General features: G+C 33.3%; 2 protein-coding genes across 4 annotated transcripts; one reads left to right on the top strand and one right to left on the bottom strand.

Moving 5' to 3' along the window:
• Positions 1–744: 744 nt before the first annotated feature.
• Positions 745–15,173, top strand: LOC131938059 (ribosomal RNA processing protein 1 homolog). 3 transcript variants are annotated; one of them, XM_059295940.1, is made up of 11 exons: positions 745–910; positions 9,501–9,580; positions 9,735–9,878; positions 10,112–10,306; positions 10,447–10,511; positions 10,666–10,903; positions 11,419–11,567; positions 12,207–13,152; positions 13,277–13,358; positions 13,800–14,006; positions 14,718–15,173. In XM_059295940.1, the coding sequence occupies exons 1-11, from the start codon at positions 784–786 to the stop codon at positions 14,765–14,767; spliced, it is 2,283 nt and encodes a 760-aa protein (XP_059151923.1). In that variant the 5' UTR covers positions 745–783; the 3' UTR covers positions 14,768–15,173. The 3 variants fall into 3 exon arrangements, with proteins under 3 accessions (XP_059151923.1, XP_059151922.1, XP_059151924.1); XM_059295939.1 differs by having other exon boundaries at positions 9,498–9,580; XM_059295941.1 differs by lacking the exons at positions 13,277–13,358; positions 14,718–15,173 and having other exon boundaries at positions 9,498–9,580; positions 13,800–13,949.
• Positions 15,174–15,574: 401 nt separating this feature from the next.
• Positions 15,575–19,917, bottom strand: LOC131938060 (protein Flattop-like). The gene is made up of 6 exons (XM_059295942.1): positions 19,782–19,917; positions 17,723–17,788; positions 17,272–17,407; positions 17,029–17,138; positions 16,582–16,782; positions 15,575–16,194 (listed from the first exon to the last, which is right to left on the bottom strand). Exons 1-6 carry the CDS (start codon positions 19,806–19,808, stop codon positions 16,087–16,089), a joined length of 648 nt encoding a protein of 215 aa, XP_059151925.1. The 5' UTR covers positions 19,809–19,917; the 3' UTR covers positions 15,575–16,086.
• Positions 19,918–19,983: the final 66 nt, after the last annotated feature.

Genomic DNA, 19,983 nt, shown 5'->3' with positions numbered 1-19,983 from the left:
ACACATTTGATATAATACTTATATATGAAATTTCATCAACCTAGCTGAAATGGTAGTCAAGTTATCGTGTTTACAGACGCTCACATACACATATACAAACACACACACAGACATAAGGAAAAAAATTGCACAACTGTTTTTCCGACGCAGGGGGGGGGGGGTGTAAACGTCGAGATTTGTAAAAATCTCGATTTTTTTATAAATTTTTTTGCACGATTACAAGACTTCCTCTATAGGCCTACTTCGTATACAAGAAAGTAAAATGCCAATTTATTTTTTAATATTTTCTTTCGTTTTCCGCTTTAATGTAATTCACCATTTAGGGGGGTGACACCAAGGCAAAAAATAGCAAAATATATAGAGAAAAACTTGAGGGGGGGGAAGCAAATCGAAAATAGGTGGTGCCCGCCACCCTACCGATATTTTAGAATGTGCTCTAGAGTAAAAAAAAAGGTTGGGAACCCCTGGTCTAGGTCATTTGAGATTCTTGCATTGTTATCGCATAAGAATGAAATGTATCAGGAAAAACAGATCGCTGCGTTAGAAGCGGGTCAAAATTGAGTCACAAGATTTGCAACAAACTCAAAATCAAGCAAACAAAAAAAAAATAAAATAAATAACACCGTGAACTAAATTTCTTCAGAAGTCTATAGTTTAGCCTCAGATCTTAGGCCTAGGCCTATCAAATTTTTTAAATAGGCCTAGTTTAAAATACGGTTTATTAAAAATATTGACTGTCAACGGAAGGCGAAAAATAAACTTCCGGTCCATGCTACCATCATAATGGAGAAAGTAGAAGTGACTGCTGAAGTTCACTTTGCCCAAAAACTAGCTTCAAATGAAAAGAAAATAAGAGATAGAGCTATCAAACGCCTACAAAAGTATTTATCTGTCCGGTCAACAAATGGAGGTATACGCTTACTAGAATATTAATAAGCCAACTTTACAACTTTTATCATCACCCCCAACTAGGCTTTTTGATGCGAATTACAGAATGATTTTTTTTATTAAAAATGTAGGCCTATTAATAATAGCTAGAATACTAGAGTAAAGTGGCGTCTGCGGACAGTCGTAGCAAAAAAAACGGAAGTGCCGATTTCCATTGAGCGCCATTCAGTAACCGCTTCACATAGAAACAAACCGAAAGTACCGTCTCACTCCGCATTCTTTCTAGTTTAATCACGTCTGATTCATTTTGTATTCATACGCATAGCATTGAATGTATTAACATTTTCAGTGGTGAGACTCTGTGCGGACAGTAAGTGCACTTTTTTTTACATTTTATTTTCTGTGCGGACACTTGCTCCTTATGCGGACAAGGCATATTTTGTTCATTTTGTTTCTATTTAAATGATTGCTGAAATAAACATGTTACATACATAAATAGTGTTGTTGATTGTTTTATATATTAATATATTGGAAAACAAAAAATATGAAGAAATATGAAATAAGTTTTAATTAAATTAAAGTGATGCCTGAAAGAAACTAAGGACCCAGTTGAGATTTTATTTCACTTTTTGCTTAGTAGACACGTTTGATGATCAAAAATATTTTTAAAACCTAAAAACATCACTAAAAACTAATAGATCTAGATTTAGACTTAATTTAAATATAAATCTGGAGTATCAAGATTAGTTTAAAGCTCCTTTTTACTTATAGTGTAAGAAATATACTCTGATTTTTCATTAGTGTCCGCAAAAGGTTAACCCTCAAAAAAGATGCGGACACCCCAATTTTTCCTCTAAGATGGCTTAAACAACCTTAACTATGATATTTATAGCTTTCTATATATATATATAAGCTATTTATAGTTAACCCAGTTAACTAAGCTATGATTGGTTCGATTTATTCCTCTAATCCGGGGACTAGTGCTCTTCATCCGGATGAGGTTTCCTACCATAAAACGTCATACATCGCAACTTTGAAAAATTCCAATTAATCTCCCTATTGAGTGAAATAGAAGAAATGGACTCAGATGTGTTTAAAAATGGACATGCTTTGTGTTGTTTGCGTTCGTTTCCTATAAAATATTCATACAATTATTGTTTTAAGCGAAAAACAGCAAGGTGTCCGCACAGAGCCGGACAGAGGCAACTGTCCGCAGACGCCACTTTACTCTAGTAAACTAAGCTAATTTAGCATATTTTAACTTTCTGTGCAAAGTCATTATTACTGAAAAAAATTCCAAAGTCAGGTCAGCCTGTGGCACCCTCCACTGAACTTAAAGAAGGAAAAAAAAACTTGACCCGTGACCTTCATTAAAACAGAATTTACTTATGTTTCTTTTTAACTATTAGTAAACATGTGCTTAATATTACCCAATAAGTAATAAAATTTGACAATTAATTTTAATTACTGTTGTAAAGTGAGATAAACAGCTTAATAAACACGTGTTTTCTTGAGGGGGTGTGACCCGGGCCGGTGTGGCACATCGCATGTAACTTTTTATTTCTGTGTCTTATGACTATTTGTTCACAATCAGCATGCTATGCTTTTAAAATTGATAAAGGGTAAGTATACCAAGCTACAAAACCTAAAATCTGACTAATAATTCATACTTTCAGTAGCTAGGCCAATGCCGCTGCCGAGAAAATCGGACAAATCGGCTTTTCCCTACCCCCTGCATGTTTAACTCTGTTTTTTGCATGATTTTATTGTGTTTATATTAACATGTTATACACCATTCTGTTCGTAATTGAATAACCTTTTAAACAGTATAATTTTGATTTTAATATGATTTCAAACGTTGAAGAAATCGCCGATTAAATCGCATTTTTTACCCTCCGCGGCGACGTGCCGATTAGGGGGGAGGCTTTTTCGCCTTTTTAAAACAGGGGTGTTACTTTGAGTCTATAGACTCTTCGAGTTTTCGTACTACAGCTGTGAAACTTGGCAGAAATACAGATTAGATGTAGACGTATACAGCGCAGGGTTCGTCGTCAAAATATATTAAATACTTTTGGAGATATCGCTGTCTGACTGAACCGCTCGGCTGTGCTTCGAATCGCCCTCTTTAAACAGACGACGTGTTACAAAATATTTATACACGAATCGAGTTTACATACTACAACAGTGAAAGTTGACAGAAATACAGATTAGATGTAGACATATACAGCGCAGGGTTCGTCGTCAAAATATATTAAATACTTTCGGAGATATCGTACAGCAAAGTTGAACCAAGTTTCCCGGGTTATTTATAGACCGATTTTTAATTTGAACCCTGCGCTGTATTGCTGAAATCTGGACGTTTATTTATATGTATGATTTTCTCTACAATACCCCCAAATAAAGCCGCCCATACATTTTAAAATGGAGCAAAAATTAAAATTAACGCGCCGACCGCTGTCCGACTGCGTGCTCTGCTGTGTCGATCTACACACCGTGTGGCACACCCGAATGCCTGGTCACGTGACGCTGGGCGGTCGATCCGATTGGATGATACTGTAAACAATTTCTAAAGATAGATAGGCCTACGTGTGTTCCCATGTTAGACTCGACGGCTATTTCTATTTTATATAGATTAGATCTATAAGCCGACAGGCATGTTTCATAATTTTGTCCTTACCCATTTAAAGGGGAAAAAAGTCTTATTAATATTTACGGCTCAGGTTTCAAATTTATCTTGTTTTTTAAATTAATCCAGATGGTTACTGTCCGATTATAACAGTTCTGCGTTTCGCGTACCCTAATTTCATTTAAAATTAGAGCATTTCTTTTTCATAAAAACGGCTTTAATTTTTTTCCTGGTCCCCCTTTTTTCACTACACATTTAAATACGCTTAACAACGTGGAGGATACTACTTACTAGCCTGTAATAATTGACCAAAAAGGGATGGGGTGGGTGTGGGTGGGCATTCTGTATAACACCCAACGTAACACCCATAGCCTACGTAAGCCTCACCCCGTCCCCACTAGTCCGTGACGCGACGAGCCGATGGTCGTCGCCTTTGATGTTGTACAACACCCGTACAGTACCTACTCAGTTCGTGGTGGATTCATACCCCACCTACCTCCCCCTTCACTTTGTGGAGTTGATGTTACTAACCCTCGGGCATAGATCAAGAAATCTTGCCAGACTTTTGTCTCTGAAAGTACATAATATTCGTCTGACACGTTCATCGGGTTGGCCGACTAGCCTATCCAGCGGTCGTGTTTACGTAATAGGGCAATAAAATTCGTTGGTCAGAAGATCTGGCTAGTCAGATTAAACAAAATCTAGGCAAAAGCCTTTTGGTGGTACACGTGTCTGTGTATAGGCACACACCGTAATCTTACACAATTTCTAGAATCTACTAGATCTACACAGTCAAGCACTCAAACACGTGCTTTTTTCTTTAGAAAGTTTTTAATTGTAAAAGGCCTACTGGTAGACCTACAAAAATACATAAGACTACTTACTACTAGCATAAACATTGGGCTTAATGAAATATAATTTATGTTATAGACCTATAACTTACACTAGATCTATACCTTGTGCAAGTTTTTAAAAAAAATTTTTCCTCCAAAAAATATTTTATTGAAATTGTAAAAAGGAATAATTTTAATATGGGTAATAATATTACGTAATTATCATAAAGCACACTCTGATTCTGATCAGACACATTTGTGACTAGACTAATTTTATAGCAAAATAACAAGAAATATAATTATAATGAAATAGGCCTAAATTTTGGAATAGAGTAGGCCTAAAGTATTGGACATAGATTACATAACATCTTTTAAGAAGTTACATAATCACAAATTTACTATTGTAATAGCATTCTTCTCTTTGTATTGTAAAACTTGATTAGTATTTTCTTTTAGTAGGCTATTAACTTGAAGTTAACTGACAATGAGCAAAAGTGATTTCAAAACTAATTCATGGTATATTTTGAGCAAAGGGTGGTATTACATAACCTTAACATTTGATAGTTATGTAACAATGTTGGACCATTTTAAATACTACCATTAGCTTCAGCATATATAAATGTCATATTATAGATTAAAACAGTGTTACATTTAAACAATGACTTCTTATCACATTGATTATTAGATGTTTTAAAAAAATTGAAAGGGGGGTATTACATAATCTATGAGATTAGTCGATTGTGTAATCAAAGGACACTTTTTAAAATAGCATCATTGGATTCGGCATACAAAAATCTATAAAATACCATAACATGACATCAATTGATGAAGTCTGCTTGCTTTAATACCACTTTTAGTGAAAAACTCTTAAAAATTTGGTCCATACCCTCCCAGTATTTTTCCTCTTTCAGGGTCTACCCCGGTTGTCTGAAAAAACTGCTGTTTTTTAATGACAAAAAAATTCATAACTTTTTTGTTTATGGTCAGATTTTGAAAATTTAAACTGATCTGTAATCAGATTGACAGCCCCTATCCAAATATGTAACTATTATATTGTTTTACTGAAATTAAATTTTTGCATTGGCCTAGCTACTTTCAGTTTAAAAAATAATAAAAACGATCATCAATGAAGAAAGCGTAAACATTCTATTTTTAGGTGTGACATAAAAAAACAGTCATAAACCTAGCCAAATGATTGGATTCTTGCGCGGCACACATTTTCCCGCGCCTCGTGTTCACCAAAAAAGATTATAATAAAATGGCATTATTACTTGAACGGACCACATCTCATTCCGACCATAAGTTATTACCAGTTAATTGTAATGTGTGTAAAATTGATACTTTCAAGTTTCATATACACATAGTTTGGTTTATTATACACGGGGTATTTTAGAGTTATTTGATTCGAAAGATGAGAATTATATAGAGCTACTTTCACTAAGGCGCCGCTTGCGAGACAAACAAAGAAATTAGGCCAAAAGTAGATCCGACAATTCTTAATTAATAGACTTAAATAGAAACGGATAGTTCCGATTTCTAAAATTAACGATGGCTTCGTAATCATTAGTTTTATCCCTCTACCCATTAGTGAAAGCGAAACTGGTCGCCATTTTTGGTAAGCGCATGAGCCGTGAGCTGGCTTCAAAACAACAAACCCGGAAGCTGTGAATCGAACGGCCTACCCCCAACGCTAGTCGGTAAAACTCCATTTTCATTTTTAGCGTATTTTATTCCCCGCTTGACGTTCACCTCCAGTCAGTAGCGTAGCGGGGGGGGACATATGTCCCCTGGCGCCGACCTTAGGGGGCGCCAAAATGGGTTAGAAAAATAAATTGAAAGGTTGAGGGGGGGGGTGCAAATCGAAAGTTTGAGGGGGGGGGGGGTTGCAAATGGAAATCTCGAGGGGGGGGGGGGTGCAAATCGAAAGTTTGTCCCCGGGCGCCGGGAAGGGTCGCTACACCTCTGCCTCCAGTTTCCAGTTGAGCGTATTTTATTGTTAACACAACCGAAACATACAAAAATGTTAGGAAAACACAGATCTACTTATTTTTTTTTTTAATGAATGCCATTTTTTTTATTAGAAAAGGTAAAAAAAACATAAAAAAGCATCAGAACTGTTCCAATTAAATATCATGTGATCGTCAGCGGGAGAAAAATCCTTACACGGTCGCGGGTTCACCGTGAGTTCACATTGACTTTAATTATTAGTTTTTCTCACTAAATCTAGAATTTACGCAATTATCAATTTAAACATGACCACTGAATAATAGACATCCATATTTAATCCATTAGGCACTAACTTTGGAGTTTTTAGTTCGTTTTAAACTAAATTACTTAATTTAATATTTATTGTCAATCACTGCCATGTCCAACACATCTCTCCATGACAACTCTTCTTAAGCTTGAAGCTAAATAAAACCACAAATCAAGTTAGACTTTTTAAGTGGCCATGCACAAGAGTTCCTCACTAGTGATCACCAAATAGTGGTCACGTGTTTTTTTTTTTCAAAAAAAATTTGGTTGTCATTTTTTCAGCTGGTCTCATAAAAAAACGGTTGTCGATTTTTGATTTATTTTTTCATAGACTGATAAAACTAATAATGCTTTAGTATGGAAATCAATTTTGTAATATGGAAATCGATATTTAAAAAGTTCTAGTATTTTTGATGAAACCAACTTTTAAATTTAGCCTTCATTCTCCAATGCAAATTTTAAAATGCTTTTCTGGCATATATAGCCTTGCCACCTATAGCTTGTTGTTATAACGTGAAAGTCCCGCCATTTTGCGCATGGTAAACATTTTAAAAACTAATTAGTAGAAGGTCTCTGGAATTTGTCCGAAAAATCGTCGGAAGTCAAGCGTCCGGTCCGGGCGCCATATTGTTGTTAGGTTCGGTCGGTTGCTAACAACAATATGGCGTCTGGACCGGGCGCTTGACTCCCGACGATATTTCGGACAAATTCCAGAGACCTTCTACTAATTAGTTTTTAAAATGTTTACCACGCGCAAAATGGCGGGATTTCCGTGTCATAACAACAAACCAAAGGTGGCAGGGTTAGATATGCCAGAAAAGCAGTTTAAAATTTGGTTTGGAGAACGGAGGCTAAATTCAAAAGTTGGTTTATTTAAAAATACTAGAATTTTTGAAATATCGATTTCCATTTTACAAAATTGATTTCCACAGTAAAGTATTATTAGTTTTATCAGTCTATGAAAAAATAAATCAAATATCGTCAACCGTTTTTTTATAAGACCAGCCAGAAAAATGACAACCACTATTTGGTGATCACTAGTGAGGAACTCTTGTGCATGGCCACTTAAAAAGTCTAATCGAATGTGTGGTTTTCTTTAGCTTCGAGCGTAAGAAGAGTTGTCATGGAGAGGTGTGTTGTGCATTTTTGTGAGTGTCAATAAATATTAAATTAAGTAATTTAGTTTAAAACTAACTTAATACTTCAAAATTAGTGCCTAATGAATTAAATATGGATGTCTATCATTCAGTAGTCATGTTTAATTTGAAATTTGGGTAAATTCTAGATTTAGTAAGAAAAACAATTATTTATAGTATCATGCCAGGGAGATACTTGTAACATTCCAAGCTTAACCGCCTTGCAATTGTGAGTTACGTTTACGTATTTCACCCATTGCCATGAAAATTCTGACACACGATCATTGCACATTCAGTATTCTAAATTTGGATTTTTCTCAACTGTTAACAAAAGTAAATTATCATATCTTAAAGAAAGTCAGTCTCTTTGTTTTTTTTTATTTATTTTTATTTATTTGTTAAAACAAAAATACAATACAAATAATAAATCGTGTTTTCCTAATGTTTTGGCGTGTTTTGGTTGTTATAATAAAATACGCTCAACTGGAGGTAAACAAGAAGCGGAGAATAAAATACGCTAAAATGGAGTTTTACCACGCTAGTCTCCCAAGGTCCCTTACTCAAAGCTAGGTACTAGGATAAATTTTGAAAATTGGTTTAATAGGGAGTCACTTATTTTTAATAACTTTATATAACTGCTGTTATAAATATTACCAGTAGGCCTATTCAAATATGTGCCCTAAAAATGCAAAGAATAATAATTAGGCTATGACTTAATTTACTTATTAGTCCTCTTTGCTGCCTATGGAACATAGGGCCTCCACAATTTCCTTACATTTCATCTGATCCCCGGCTATTAATTTAGCAGTCTCCCGGTTGGCTTCAGTTCTCAAAGCATGAAGATTCTGCTTTACTTAATGAAAATCACTGCTTTAAATTGATGTTACTGTCATTCTCCTCCTCTTACAAGCTGCATGCTTTCTTGAATTTGGTTTGGTATCTCTGTTTTTAGACATTTTATGGTCAAATTTAAAGGTTATTTTGTTCTTCTGTATAGTTATTCACATTTCTGTAAAAAAAAAAGTGTCAGCTATGTATTACAGCACTAAGGTTATAAAATGAGTATATATTTTTAATACACACACATATATTTATATATATATATATATATATATATATATATATATATATATATATATATATATATATATATATATATTATAAATAGTCTATAAATTGTCTGTATATATACAGATATACTATAAATAATATACTATAAATTGTCTGTAGCTGAAACAAGATGGCAGCTGACAAAAAGCTTATTTGCTTAGATCGGGGAAAAGTTCATGAAAAATATTTCTGTCATGTTTTTGAACGTTGTATAATTTAATTAAAAGGTTAAATGGTTTTTCTGTAGTTATTTAACTTTTTTGCTCAAAGAATTATTTTGTATTTATGTTAATAATAGGTTTAAACTGACCTAATTTCTCTTTGAATTTACCTGATCCAAATGAAAAAAAAACGGAAAAACATATTTTTACTATATTTTTTACAAAGCTGATCTTCCCCAGTACAGAAAACATGGTAGAAATGTCAGGAAATAAGAGTTCTTAATTCTGAAAAAAACAAAGAGTGCCCCAAAAAAACTGCAAGGAAGCAGTTATATTTTGTAGTTTTCTCTTCTAGATGGGTTGCTATTGAATCCCATCTGAACAATGTTTGTGTGTTTCGCAATATCGTATTGTTAAATCATCTTTCATTTACACTACATTCTCTAAGCAATAAACGCATGCTTATAACAGTTTTGTAATACATTATTAGCAGGTTTAAGTGATGCTGACTTGTTGAAAATATGGAAAGGACTCCATTATTGCATGTGGATGCAAGACAAACCTTTGATCCAGGTGGGTTTTTATAAATATAAGCCTTAGTATTTGCTACACTTGGATAGAAATTCAAAACAATGCAAAAGTTTATTTTTAAATATAGTAGTTAAGTTTTTTCTTACTTTGGGTTAATCTTCTTTTCTAATTCAAGTGATATTGTTTGTATAAACAGGAAGAGTTGTCACAGCGCATCACAAACCTTATCCACTGTTTCCCAAGCACTGGCTCTGCTCTTGGATTTGTTAGAATTTTCTTTGAAACTCAAGCCAGAGAGTGGAATGGCATCGACAGACTTAGACTGGATAAATTCATGATGGTTAGGTTTTGTTTCACTTAGTGGCTTTTGTATGATAGTAGGGTATTGGGCCTTGTGTTTTCTACTTAATATGAACTAAGAATATTTACTAAACTATTCCTTTTTAAATAATGATGTGGATATTCTTTTGTATTTGATTATTTTAATTAATTTGTGGCTTGTGCTTCCTTTGGTGTAGAACTGAGTTTATAATTAACATATATATTTGTACATAATCAATGTTGCTCCTTCAGATGGTGAGGGACATGCTGCACCAAACTTTGACCCTGTTGAGTAAAGAAGGTTGGCCTGCTGAGGAAAGTTTTATGTTTGCTAAACTCCTTCACAAAACAGTTATGCAGTATGACCAGGCTCAGTTACCTGATGGACTGAAAATTCACCTTGCAGATATTTACATTGATGAATTGGGCAAAGTTTCATTAGAAAAAGTATGTTTATTGTGGGTGTCTGTGTATGTTGAAATCTTTTTTTTTTTTAATATGTAAATCAATAATTTCTGTAATGTTGTTGTTTATTTGATCTAAATTTGCATGCTTGCTTTAACTTTGGTGCTTCTATACATTTGCAGATGACCAGCAAGATTATGTTGATTCTTCTTGGACCTTTTATCCATTTTATCCTTCATTCCAACAAGTAAGTATCCCGGTCATTACACTGATTACCAAAATTGTATATGATGCAAATCTTGCATCTATTGATTTCCTTTTAGTTGACAATATAAACTCATGGGAGCTAAAATAAACTAGTTGAACTAACAGTTTTATCAAATGGTTCTTTTATTTTTAAGGATTGAATTGGTCAAACGCATGATGCTAGATGTGGTCTACAGAGCTGTCAATACATTCACTGATGGTGTTAAAATTAAGCCTATTTGGGAAAAGAAACCTATAAAAAAGAAAAAGTGTGTGAGAAGACACCCAAAAGGCGTCAAAGATAATAAAGAAAATAGTGGTAATGATGAAGAAGTTATGGAAGTGGAGGATAGCCAGACAGTTGAATCTGAAGACACACAGCCCTCGTTTGTGGTAACTTTTTTTTTCATTTGTGTTTACTCATGTTATAAATGTGTACAATGTTAATTTTCATCCAATTAACTTAATGTGGTAGTACATGGTTGTGTAAGAAAAGATGATGGGGCAGTTGGTGGGGCATTCTTGAGTCCACCCAGCTCTGATAGGTATATGACTTTGGTTAAGGAAAGTATAGGTAGCTGGGCATAGAAATGATCACACTGAAATGCTGAGGTCACAGAAACAGATAAACTCTACTTCATCTACCCTATGGGCCAACTGGTAGGGTACTTAACATAGTTGTGTATTAGTGTACATGACTATCAAGTAGATTTTTTGGATCATGCCCTGTAATCCATCAAACAAGGAAAATACTGAACATACTACATTTATATGCACCTTTATCTGGTAATTAGAGTAGTTAAGATAAATATATATCAAACCCTTATTGATGTATGTTACTTGGCCTAAGTGGAATCTCATCTAGGTTTATGTTATTTATGTGCTGTATTATTTTGTTTCTTCCACAGTTAGATAAAAGGCTTTTGCTGTTGCTGCTCTTTAGCCAAGCAGAGAATAAGTCAACACGTGCACCAAACAGAGCTGTGGTCTACAAATTTGTCAAGAAATATCCAGAGGAAAATGAAGGCCTAACCAAAATGCTAGATAGTCTCAACAGGTATTTATACATTTTTGTATGTATTACTCTTGTTAGAAAGTGGTATAAGTATTATCTCCTTTTACAATGTGATAATAGTTCTTTAAAACAAGTTGAATTTGATTTTCATCAACTCCCTCATGCATTACCGGTTGATGATTTTCTTTCTTTCTACCATTTGCAGAGATGTAATGTTTCCATCTTTTCCTTTATAAAAATATATTTCCTCTGAAAAAGAAAAAAGGTATTTTTCTACGGACCATCTTTTTTCTTAATCAAAATGAGAAATCTTTCCTGCCTCATCAGTTGGGCTGTAGGCCTAAATTTTGTTACACGATCTATCAGGGTCTTTTTTTAAATTATTATTTAAGCTTAAATTGTTATTAGACGTCGTTGAAAAATTTAAAAAAGCTAAAAAAATATCATGTTTGAGCAAAATATGCACTGTCACTTCACCAGTAATTAAAAATCTGCTTTTTTTTTCTTTGGCTTTCTGGTACATCTCTGCATTTGTTCGGGCTAACATTTACTGCTGTTCTTCTTTAACTTACAATTTACATTCCTTGACTTGGGATTTTTATTATTAATATAGGAAGCCTGTTTTTGTCTATAAGTGTTTTTATTAGTTTTTATATATTTCTTTGTTTTCTTTAAAAATAGAAATGAAATAGTGTCAGATGCAGATGATCTTCGCAGTTTAAGTTCTACTCTTCTCTATGATGATGGGAAGGCCATGGACAAGCAGCAAAAAAGAAAGAAAAAGCGAGGAAAAAAGAAGAAAAGAGAAATGGAAGAAGATACTGATGGTTGCAGTATATCAGGCACCATATGTTCTCCTCAAGAAGATAGCAGCCATACCCTTGTGTCAAATTCTCACAGTAAACTTGAAGAGACAAAACTAATTACTCCATCTAAGTTTGAGAAAACAGGAAAAAAACCAAAACAGGCTGTTGCTGGTAGTAATACTGTGAACTCAATGACTCTTTTAAAGGATGTTAATATCAAAGGAAAGTCTTTTATCTTTGTAGATAGATTAGAAGGAAGTGTTACCAATGGTAGCTTAGATGGCAAGGTTACAAAAAAACGCAAGCGACTATCATCTGGTGAGGATGGTACTCCTGGGTTACCAAGTAAAAAGTCAAAGCTGTCTGTCCCAAACAAGTTGAATACACAGTCTGAAATGGTGGAAACATTGACCAAAGATGAAAATACCAATTCAAATGCTAGGCCTAGAAGTAGCAGCCCACCCAAGTCAGATAGCAAAGCCCTCAAAGCTGGTAGATTGACCAAGAAAGCACGTACGGTCTCAGTTTCTCCTTCACCCAAGACAAAATCAAAGAAAAAGGATGAGGAGACTTATGAAAGTTCGTCCTTATCATCGATATTTACCACTCCTGTGCAAAATAAGAAAGGCACTAAAGGAAAATCCCCAGCAACTTCCTCTAAAAGCCCAGACACAAGTGAGCCTAAATCTAGTATGGTTGACGAGCTGGTTGGTGACCTGTACTCGGTTATCTCAGGATCATGCAGTATGGTGAAGAAAGCCATTGGCTTTGTCAGCAGCAACACAGATCCTGGACCAAGCAATACAAACTACAAAGTCAAGGTAAGTTTCTTGCCTTTGTTAACCGGGAATCCTTTGGCCCACTCGTGCACTAGTACATAGTCGCAGGCCTCCATAGCCCTTGTTCAAGTATATAAAATAATTTTTGTCCCTTTTCACCTTTCAGTCGCATTCCACCCCTGGTGTATATATGACCCCGGGCAATAAAAAGAAAGTAGTGTTTGACCTTCGCAAAAACAGAGCAAACAGTAAGTTTTACCAGAACATAATGGGGTTGAGTGTTTTATAGGAAGAAAAAGAATATAACACCCAGATATTAGCTAATGGGTAAAGTATATTGTTTTGGAAATGAACACCTTAGTCTCTAGATATCCAAACATTTAGTTTACTCCCATCATGTGTAGACTGGTAGGTTTTCAGACTTAAATTTTTAGTTTCCAACCTTTATGACCACACTAACATATTGTCTCTTATGCTCTTATGTATCAGGTAGCTTGCTACCAATTCTTGTAAATTATCAAATCAATTGTGCCATGTCTCTATTTGAAGTTACCTTTGGCACATTTCAAGTAATTTAATTCTTTATTGATACAATTCTATGTAATCTGGATATTTAGAGAAAAAAAAAGCTGATAATGACATGTTGTTATCATATAAAAAATGTGTAATGTTTTGACTTTTGTTTTCAGAATTCCAAGACTACTTAAAGAGCTTAGCCAAGCAGCCTGAGCCACCTTATGAACCATCAAAGAGTCCATCTGTTGGCATTCTAAAGTCACCAGTCTTGTCAAACGTGACACTTATTTCAGAAAATAAGTCAGACTCTGATATATCAGAATTATCACAGACTTGTAAAACAAAGAAAAAAACAAATGTTCCCAAGTCCAGGTCACCAGGTGGGCTAAAAAAGAGCAGATTAGTATTATAACCTAAGCAGTGTTAGTTGAGTGTTAGCTTGGATGAATCTCTTTTGTTTGTGGATTTTCATTTACAATTGTTGTCATTTTCTAAGTAGCTTTAGACTTGATTTTTAAAAGTTTTTTTTTTTATGTCTAGAGTTTTAATACTTAGAATTAAAGTTTCAACAACTATTTTATGTGTAAGTGTGTTGTGTGCTGGTTTAAGTAAAGTCATTTGAACATTTAGTTATCTGTTGAAGCCCCATCTCTGGTCCAAGATTTTAGTGAGGTCTGCCTGTTCTGCTTGTAAATAATTTTAAAGGTTGTATGGTGCCTTACCATCCCAATGTCTTCCACCTTTGCTTATGAAATTATACAAGGTGGACTATTTCTTATGGAGTTTTAGGTTATTTTGTTTTATTTGATGTTCATGTTTATAAAGTGTTACTGTACCAGTGAATTATGTTTTCATTGCAAATATTGTTTTATTTAATTGATTTTTTTTTTAAAATTACATGCTCATCAATAAATATAAAAACTCCCTAATGACAGTTTTGCTTGTATTGTGAATTAGTTTTTGTGCATAGCCAATATACTTTTGTTGCTCACAAGGTCAGCTTTGTGTTAATGTAGCAGTTACGTTTTAGAGATAAAAAGCGAGTTTATTAATTTGGGTTTAGAACTAAACTAATGTATAATTACTAACAGGAGCTAGAAGTGTGAAAAGGAATGTATACAGTAGCAGAGCACAGAGATAGAGCTAAGAATTTGATAGGTATCCTCATCCCTGGTTTCTGTGAAAGTGGTCTAAAGAGTTGGCAGTAGGTGAGGACTTGCATCTTTCTGTTCTCATGTTTACTTGCCATTTTAATTACAGGTTCAAATTTGAAATTAAATAGTAATTTTGTTGAATTAACTAACTTTTAATACCTGCTACTTTTACAGAAATCTCAAAACAGCAAAGCAAATTGTATGAATTTTTTGAAAATGTCCTATTCAACTTGGTTTTAAAATACTGTAACTGGTTAAAGACAGCTTAGTAACCTCTTGATTACTTGCTAATGGTGCTATCTTCAAGTCTGATCTTAAATATTTTCTCTCACTGGAGTTTAAAGCACAAAGCCTTGCAGGTTTCTTTTTGGAAATAAAGTGAATGCTGCTAAATTAGGACTTGTTTTAATTCTTTTTAAATTTAGTTGGTTTTTTTTACATTTCTGGGCAGCCTATCCCATCTATGAATAGGGTTGAAAATTTAAGAAAAAAAGTATTGTTAGTACATATATAATTACTGTTTTCTAACATTACTGCAAACAATATTATGAAAATTTTCTAAATGTGATAGCATTTTAATGAGGGGTCAGTACAAAACAGTTCATTTTGTTGTACTTAGTTAATACAGAATAAAAGTACTGAAAATACTTTTTGCTAGACAGATTAACTTTGTACTAATACTAGTAATTGCAAGACCAAATACTATGTGACTGGCTATTATTAAGTTCCAAAAATAGCCCATTATTAATAGATAAAAACAAGAAAATACATCAGTCCGTCTCACTTTTTGTCAATTACATTATTTGTATTTTATTGCACAAGTGAACTAAGAGATCAAAACAAAAATAGTATGTGACTATTTACATTTACTTTATTCAGTTTTTTTTTTAAAAAGTATATTAAAAAAATATAATTTTAAAAGTACAAATGCTAACCCTTTATTCTTACTACTTCACTTTGTAGTAAAATTTATGAAAATGTATAAGATAAATCCATAGTTGTTTTTTCTTTAAAAATGTGTTAAAAAAATATCCAACCCTAACATAGCTAACAATTTTTAAAAATCAAGCTTACCAGGTTTTTTTCCCTATTCTTTTACATTGATATAATAAAATGCCTAATACTGATCAAACTTTTTTTACAAATAGTAAAAAATAAATCTCAACATTTGTAAGTTTTAAAAAAAAAAGTTTTTTTGATGTTGTTAGGCTGCATGTACTCATTACAAAAGTTTATTTTAGTTTGTAAATTATTCCATCACAATCCATCGATTCAGTAATGGCACATTTACTTCCCTTGGCCTGTTTCAACAGTAGTCTCTCTGTTGACGGACAACATTCACATCATCTACATGCATTTGGTTGATGTCATAAGAGGTCAAGGCTGCTGGTGATTTACATTGTGGACTTCTTGCCTGCAAATTTTAAAAATAATTAACAACATACACTTAAGAACTCTGAACTATAAAATAGCGCATGTAACTGCAGGGTTTAGTTCAGTAGAAGAAAATCTGTTTTATAAACTTTTTGTTTAATATCTTAAACATGTACTTTTAATGAAACAAAGCTAGATGTATAATTGTCTAGATATACAACCTGACATGTTAAATAGATTATAGTAATTATAGTATTATTATATTATACACCTTTTTAAAATAAAGATTTGGACACCCAGTAATGTTGGTTTTGAGTGCTGCTACCATTAGCTCTGAGAACACCTTTGCTACCAGCCACTGTCATGATGTACTTGAGGTCAATTAAGTTATCTATTGTTAGAGCAAACAGAAGAACAGAAAACTTACCCTTGGCCATTTGAGAGTTTCTCTGCTTTCTTTCCTTGAAATAGCCCTGGGCTGATTATCATCGTAATGAGTTCTCTCCACATGAGAGCACGGCTCAACACAGGTAGGACTGCCCCTGGCTCCACTAGCAGGTACACAGGTGATGCCTGCAGGTCTCTGATCTTCTGGTGCATCCAGCTTCACTGGGAGGGGCTCCACTGTCTGTTAAAAGAAGGTTGATTAAATGAGTTGAGTATTTATACACTGCAAGCATACACTTTTTCAACAAGCTAATTTCAATGGTTTTCAATTTGGGTGCATTTTTTTTTGGGGATAAAACAAAGAAATAGCAATTTAAATTGAATCAGTTACAATTTCAATATGTGTAGTGTTGTGAAATGGATTTTAAAAATGGATAACACGCAGTAATGTTTTAAATTGACTGTTTTTTTATAAATAAATATTTACATGGCATGGTTTAAGAGCTCCACTTAGAACTTCATCACCAGTTTCCTTCAGTTTTTGTCCCTTAAGCAAAGCTTCATCTGTTCTTGCAGTTGGAACAGTAATTCTGTTACCTAAAATAGAAATTTAGACGAATAGCAAACACTTCTATATAAAAAGACTTGCTTAAGTTACTTATGTTGCTGAAACAATTAAAAGTCTTAACATTCTAAGAGTAAACTAAAATTGAAATTTAATCTTCATTACCTGGAATTTTGTGTGGCATGTCCCAGGTGCCAACAAAGGTTCCCCATGGAGACTTTCTTTCCTTAGCAATATTAGTGAGTAAGTGTCCACGGTCATTTGCTATGACTCGGGTAAAGCCTGTGTTGGCTTTTGGATGCTGCAAATTTATTTTTTAATAAACCAAAAGTAGTAAAATATCTATTTTCTAACCATGTCCTATTTTGTGGTCACAGTCTTTGATGCGAATGGTAAATCCCATAAATGGCATAATATACTGAATTAACTATAAGGGTTAATGTTGCATGTGAGTATTTATGCATCATAAGGAATTTTGTGGTAAGTTAACTTAATGTTTTAGTTTTTGAGTATTACAAAAAATATAACTGCTTTGTTTGTTGGTGCATAATATTTTACATATAGATCTAATCAATTTAATTACTCTGCACTATTTAAAAAAGTATTTATTAGTTACCTTTCCCTCTGGAATTTGAGGGACTTCCCAGTTCTGTATTCGATGGGAAGTAAATGCTTGTTCATACTGTAGATGTAGAGACATAAACATAGTAATATTAATTCATATAATTACATGGTTATATAGTAGTTAGATATTTTTATTTCATATTTAATGAAATGTTTGCTTTAGCTCATCTTTTACTTCCAGTTTCTGAAGATTACAGATCTAAGACATTTAAAAACAAAAAATTTAAAATATTTATTTTAATTATTTTAGTCTTTATTGAAATTGTAACGTGTTTGCTGACACAAAATGTAAAGTTTTTCTTCTCTTCTGTTTCTTGCTCTCACTCTCAGTCACAGACGATCAAAAATAATCATCTTCTGTAAATCTTTATTCTGACTATGCAAAAAGTATCTTTCTTGACCGGGAATTGTCTGTGTAGCGTGTATCTAAGAAGACTAAAGCGACAACACGTGTGCTGCATAAATTACTGGCTAGGGCCATCATTTCTCCATCCCCTCTAAGGCTAACCTACACCAAATAATTCTATATAAAAAACTTAACGCGATCTCCTAAAATTCTAATAAACTTATCATCTGAAACCACAGACAATTCCCTTTATAATAATACAAATTATATAAACCATCAATAATTTTTCTTAAACAATAATACTTCAAACATGCAAGTAACATGAAAATGTCATCAAATACACCTAATTAAAGTAGATTTCCATAATAAGATATTCTAATTAAAGATCTAGCTTGGCCTATTTGTATCCAACTTGTATGCTATATTAACAACTATTTATTAAGATACGAGTTTTTCTACTAAGCACAGTTCACTCATTCCTAACAAATTCACTACACTCTCAGTCTAGCTTAATCTCTAGGAGACAATTAAGTTATGCAAAGCTGTACTCAATGCCATGGGAAATCTTCAAGATTAGGCCTAAATGAGTAAATATTGACTAATAGTATTAATAAAGATTTTAAGATTCTTGAGTGGTTACTAATACTAATAATTACTAAGCTAATATTAGTAATAACTTACTCTTAGTAATAAGTGTAAGAATGAAGAATGTATGTAACGATACTAGATCTAAAAGATTAGTAGAGAAACTTAAATTAACTTATTTTTTTCAATACTATGATAAGTTATTTATAAAATTATTAGTCTAAAAATGAAGCGGTTAAGTAAAGTTCGCTAGTTCTAGGAGTAGGACACGGAAGTGAGGTAAAACTCCATTTTAGCGTATTTTATTCCCCGCTTCACGTTCACCTCCAGTTGAGCGTATTTTATTATAAACACAACCGAAACACACAAAAACATCAGTAAAACACTAGATCTACTTATTTTTTTTAATGAATGTGATTTTTAATTACAAAAGGTAAAAAAAAACACATAAAAAGCATTAGAACTGTTCCAATTAAATATCGAATCTCGTGTAATCGTCAGCGGGAGAAAAATCCTTACACGGTCGCGGGTTCACCGTGAGTTCACATTGACATTGAATTATCAGCATACGTCATAGCTCGGGCTATTGCTATTTGAAATTGTGTGGGCCTCAGTTTTGGGGTCATTGTAAGTTCATTAATGTTTATTTATAGTATCATGCCTGGGAGATACTTGTAACAATACAAACTTAACCGCCTTGCAATTGTGAGTTACGTTTACCCATTGCCATGAAAATTCTGACACACTAACATTGCACATTCAATATTCTAAGTTTGGATTTTCCTCAAGTTTTAACAAACTAAATTATCAAAATCTAAAACAAAGTCAGTCTCTTTGTTTTTTTATTCATTTTTATTAATTTGTTAAAACAAAAATACAATAGTCAATACATTCAATACAAATAAATGAATCGTGTTTTGGTGTGTTTCGGTTGTTTCTGTTGTTATAATAAAATACGCTCAACTGGAGGTAAAATAAAATACGCTAAAATGGAGTTTTACCCTGAAGTGACTTCACTAGGTCATTTTTTTCAAAATTTTAAATTACATTTTCAACGACTGTCATATTATAAATTAGTGTTATAGACTTTATCAACTTAACTAAGATTTTATATGCTTACTTGATTGGCATGAAAATTTATGCTCATCCTTTATGAATTTCGATATATACTATCTACTTTTAAAGGGTAAGAGAAAGCGAAAACACCATTGATAACGCTTGTTGTCAACCAAATGCTTCATACGTTGCTATGAAATAGTTTCGCATAAAATGTTGCCATATAAAAACACTTTTCTATAACTGTATTTTTAAATTAGGCATTT

Source organism: Physella acuta, unplaced genomic scaffold (assembly GCF_028476545.2).
Source record: "Physella acuta isolate Inbredline_101_S28 unplaced genomic scaffold, ASM2847654v3 ptg000231l, whole genome shotgun sequence".
Taxonomy (NCBI): Eukaryota; Metazoa; Mollusca; class Gastropoda; family Physidae; genus Physella; species Physella acuta.
The sequence above is the reverse complement of the archived record's forward strand: the minus strand, read 5'-3'. Positions and strand labels throughout refer to the sequence as shown.

Bases quoted from the DNA above. Each gene is read 5' to 3' on its own strand.
- LOC131938059 (XM_059295939.1), top strand. From the start codon at position 784: ATGGAGAAAGTAGAAGTGACTGCTGAAGTTCACTTTGCCCAAAAACTA. The intron at 10,512-10,665 runs GTAAGTATCCCG...TTTATTTTTAAG, and splicing joins TTTATCCTTCATTCCAACAA to GATTGAATTGGTCAAACGCA. The intron at 11,568-12,206 runs GTATTTATACAT...CTTTAAAAATAG, and splicing joins ATGCTAGATAGTCTCAACAG to AAATGAAATAGTGTCAGATG.
- LOC131938060 (XM_059295942.1), bottom strand. From the start codon at position 19,808: ATGAGCATAAATTTTCATGCCAATCAA. The intron at 17,139-17,271 runs GTAATGAAGATT...TTTCTATTTTAG, and splicing joins CATGCCACACAAAATTCCAG to GTAACAGAATTACTGTTCCA. The intron at 16,195-16,581 runs GTAAGTTTTCTG...TAAAATTTGCAG, and splicing joins AAACTCTCAAATGGCCAAGG to GCAAGAAGTCCACAATGTAA.